At 34.4% G+C, this 4,034-nt stretch overlaps 1 protein-coding gene across 1 annotated transcript; it reads right to left on the minus strand.

Moving 5' to 3' along the window:
• Positions 1–475: 475 nt before the first annotated feature.
• On the minus strand, positions 476–1,435 carry LOC138441780 (olfactory receptor 5F1-like). The gene has a single exon (XM_069592848.1). It carries the CDS (start codon positions 1,433–1,435, stop codon positions 476–478), a length of 960 nt encoding a protein of 319 aa, XP_069448949.1.
• Positions 1,436–4,034: the final 2,599 nt, after the last annotated feature.

Here is a 4,034-nt window from a genome sequence, read left to right on the forward strand (position 1 = left end):
TTATATGCATACTTAAATCAACATCCATATTTGTGAATAGTATCTGGCTCATTATATGTGTTTAATAAATATTTAATGAATTCAAAGTAAAAGATGGTACATTTATAATGGTCCATCTATTAAATGAAGTAACACTGATTATTTAACAGAAACAAATTCTGGCCCAAGGTTACTATTAGGATATAAATTATTTAAAAAATCAACCTAACCATTATATGGGACTAAATTAGCCAATTTTCCCATTGTAAATGTCGCATGGGCAGGAAATTTATGTTATTTGTCTCTTTATTATTATGGCATTGCACTGAGGTCTTCTTGAACATAGTAATTACAGAATACCTATTTCAGCAGAATTCAAACCAAAATGAAAAGTACAGATATGTCCATATTAGGTGGTATCACTTACATAATTTTAAATACCGTTTGCAGATGTGGTTTGGGAATCAATTCTAAATTGCTTGTTTTAGTCGATCTCTCAAATATTCTGCATGTGTCTGGCTGAGAGCAACCTCTTTTGTGCTAGAACTTTCCTGAAAGCTTTCTTCACATCTTTGTTTCTTAGGGTGTATACAAGAGGATTTACCAATGGAGTGACTACACAGTAGAATACTGAAATCACTTTACCCATGGTAAAGTTGTACTTGGCTGGAGGACGAACATAGGCAAAGATAATGGTGCCATAATAGATGGTGACCACAGTGAGGTGGGAGGCACAGGTGGAGAAAGTTTTCTTCCGAGCCTCTCGAGAAGATAGCTTGATTATTGTGACCACAATGTTCCCATAGGACGACATAGTGAGAAGAAAAAAACTTAGAATCACAACAGAGCTACATGTGTAACCCAAAGCCTCGACCAAGAATGTATCTGAGCAGGAGAGTTTAAAAATTGGGTCTGAGTCACAGAAGAAATGATTGATCTTCTGGGGTCCACAAAAGTTTAGGTAAGAGATGAGTATGGTAGGTAGGAGAGGGGCAATGAAGCCCCCAATCCAAGATCCAGCTGAAAACTGCAGGCATACCTGGAGACTCATGAGGAATGAGTATCTTAGAGGGCTGCATATAGCCAGGTATCGATCATAGGCCATCACAGCCAACAGGATGCACTCTGTAGCCCCCATAGAGAAAAAAAAGTAGTACTGCATTATACAACCAGAAACAGAAATGGTAACAACCTGTGAGAGACAAGTGGCCAGCAATTTAGGCACTGTGACTGTTGTGTACCAGATCTCCAGAAATGACAAATTTCCTAAAAAAATGTACATGGGTGTTTGAAGTGTGGAATCCATGAGAACAATGAAGATGATGAGGGTGTTTCCCATGAGAGAGAGCAGATATACAGTGAGAAAAATCACAAATAATGCAAGCCTTAGATAGAGAACACCAGAAAATCCCAGAAAAATAAACTCTGTTACTCTTGTTTGATTTGCCACATTCATATCTCATCTTCTTGGTTTGAAATGAATCAACAAAACCTAGAATATGGCAGATAAGCAAGGAAGAAATATTTCACATTTATTTCATGATGATAATAGACAAAATAATAAAGATTAATGTCTGGCAAAAATAATTGGTATCTTTATAAGTATTTTTACATCATTTAGTTTATCTAGTTTATGAAATAAATCACAAAGGTAAGCAGTCTAATAATCTACTTTACAAATGAAGAAACTAAACAAGTATTTTTCCTAATTACATCACTTTAATTTGAGGGTGATATAGTATATCTAAGTAGGTTGTTTTAAGCAACTGCAGGTCAACTAATATATAAAATGTGGCCATTGGAACAAGCATGCCATTATTACATCGCTGAAGATTTCACATCCTATACATTAGAGGAGGGTGAAGAAATGAACAGCAGGTAGATCAGAGGCCAGTGCATTGGGGGTGGGCACTCTCAGAATGGGCCCCCTGGGCCATACTAGTAGCTTTATGTAGACAAAGAATTGCCTACACTTTTAACACTGTAAACCCTGTTACATGGAATCCTTTAAGGTTTGGTGGGAAATTGGTAGATGAGCAAACTATCTGCAGAAATTTTTTTTAAAGTGTGAATTTGACATTTATGGACAAGCTTTTGTTCATAAATATTAACTTTTTTAGTTTTTGTTTTTAAAATCACTGCATCTATTAATTCTCCTACATTGTGTGTGTGTGTGTGTGTGTGTGTGTGTGTGTGTGTGTGTTAGTTGCTTAGTCGTGTCCAACTCTTTGCAACCCCATAGACTGCAGCCCACCAGGCCCCTCTGTCCATGGGATTCTTCAGGCTAGAACACTGGAGCAGGTTGCCGTTTCCTTCTCCAAAAGAAACTATAGAAGAAAGTGAAGTTGCTCAGTTGTTTAGGAGCAGTCAAAAAATTAATATTAAAGTCACAAGTTCATTCATCCTTCAATGCATATAGCATTCTTAAGTGCATAATACAGTATTTATAACTATAGTTGTAACTAGTTCTTATCAAAATTTAGAAGAACAAGAAATCTTGTTTTAGAGAAACAATGCTTTTCAACTGTTATATCTATGTATATATGTGCTCTGGTGTCAAAATATCCAGATGATAAAGGCAAATTATAATATAAAACAATCTTAATATGCATATTAAAACTTTGTATATGTAAAATATGTATATTTGTCATTTAAATTAAAGTTCTGACAGCAAAAATATAGACTTTAATCTTCTATATCACAATGAAAAACCAGGTAAATGGAATATGAAAGCAATATGGTTCATGTCCACAGATTTCTGTTGTAAACCTCTATGGACGTTTAGAATTATAAACATCTATAGAGAAATGTATATAGGCTTTATGCCACAGCCTTCATGCTCCCTGTGGCATTCTTATGATAAAGTAAAATTTTTCAGGTTATATATGATAAAAATTTAAACCAACGTTTTGATTTTTTTTTCCATTTCCCATCTTTTTATTACATTACTTGACACATGACAGTTACCACCTTGGCTTTCTTTTAACTGGAAAGAAAAAATTTTTTTATATTTTTTCACAAAAGTTATGTAATAGTCAAACTGTTCAGTTACTTTTACTTTGGTCTCAAAATGATCCTTTTGGTGTCTGGAAGTCCCTACCTGTTTGGTTATAGTGGTTACAAACAAAACCACCTACTTAATCAAACATTTAACAAAAATATTCCTTACACCTTCTACAGAACAATGTTTTGATATATAATCCCCTAAAACTTCTAAGATTTTTGCCACATTACTCTGAATAATAAAAATAAAATTGTGCTTTTAAAGCCGGTTATTGCACTGTTCAAAAGTATTTTTAAAAATATGACTAGAAAGTGACCTAGAATATATAATTTAAGAAAGCCATTTTGGGGAAAGAACCAGGACGAAAAATTTTTAATGTATTTGTCAAGTTTGGTACTCTGGTATCACAAGAAAAATATTAATATTTATATTCCTTTTGTAAGACCATGTGTCTGAAGTGTTGTTCAGTTACTCAGTCATGTCCATCTCTTTGTGACCCCATAGAATGCAACATACCAGGCTTCGCTGTCCTACCCTATCTTCTGGAGTTTGTTTAACTCATATGCCAAAGTTATCTCATTGCTATTATCTATATATCTGATAACTGGGAAAGATTGAAGGCAGGAGAAGGGGATGACAGAAGATGAGTTGGTTGCGGGCATCACCAATACAATGGGCATGAGTTTGAGCAAGCTCCGGGAGATGGTAAAGGACAGGGAAGCCTGGTGTGCTACAGTCCATGGGCTTGCAAAGAGTCAGACACAACTGAGCAGCTGAACAACAAATAGCATACTATTTAGTCATGCTATAGCATGTCACAGACTAATCTTCTATTGTTACTTTTACTATTCTCCTAGAATTAACAAAATGAAAGAAAAACTGCTTATTTGGAAGGAATATAAGTAGAAATTTAACAATAAAGTTAATTAAATACCATCCCAAAAGAAAATATTTTTTCTTTTTCAAAATTACATAATTCTACCATTAGGCAGAGGGGAGTTGTTCACTCTCCAAGTGTATATATATATATATATATATATATATATATATA

This window comes from Ovis canadensis, chromosome 5 (genome assembly GCF_042477335.2).
Source record: "Ovis canadensis isolate MfBH-ARS-UI-01 breed Bighorn chromosome 5, ARS-UI_OviCan_v2, whole genome shotgun sequence".
Taxonomy (NCBI): domain Eukaryota; kingdom Metazoa; phylum Chordata; class Mammalia; order Artiodactyla; family Bovidae; genus Ovis; species Ovis canadensis.

Excerpts from the sequence above, each read along its gene's own strand:
- LOC138441780 (XM_069592848.1), bottom strand. The coding sequence starts at position 1,435 with ATGAATGTGGCAAATCAAACAAGAGTAACAGAGTTTATTTTTCTGGGA.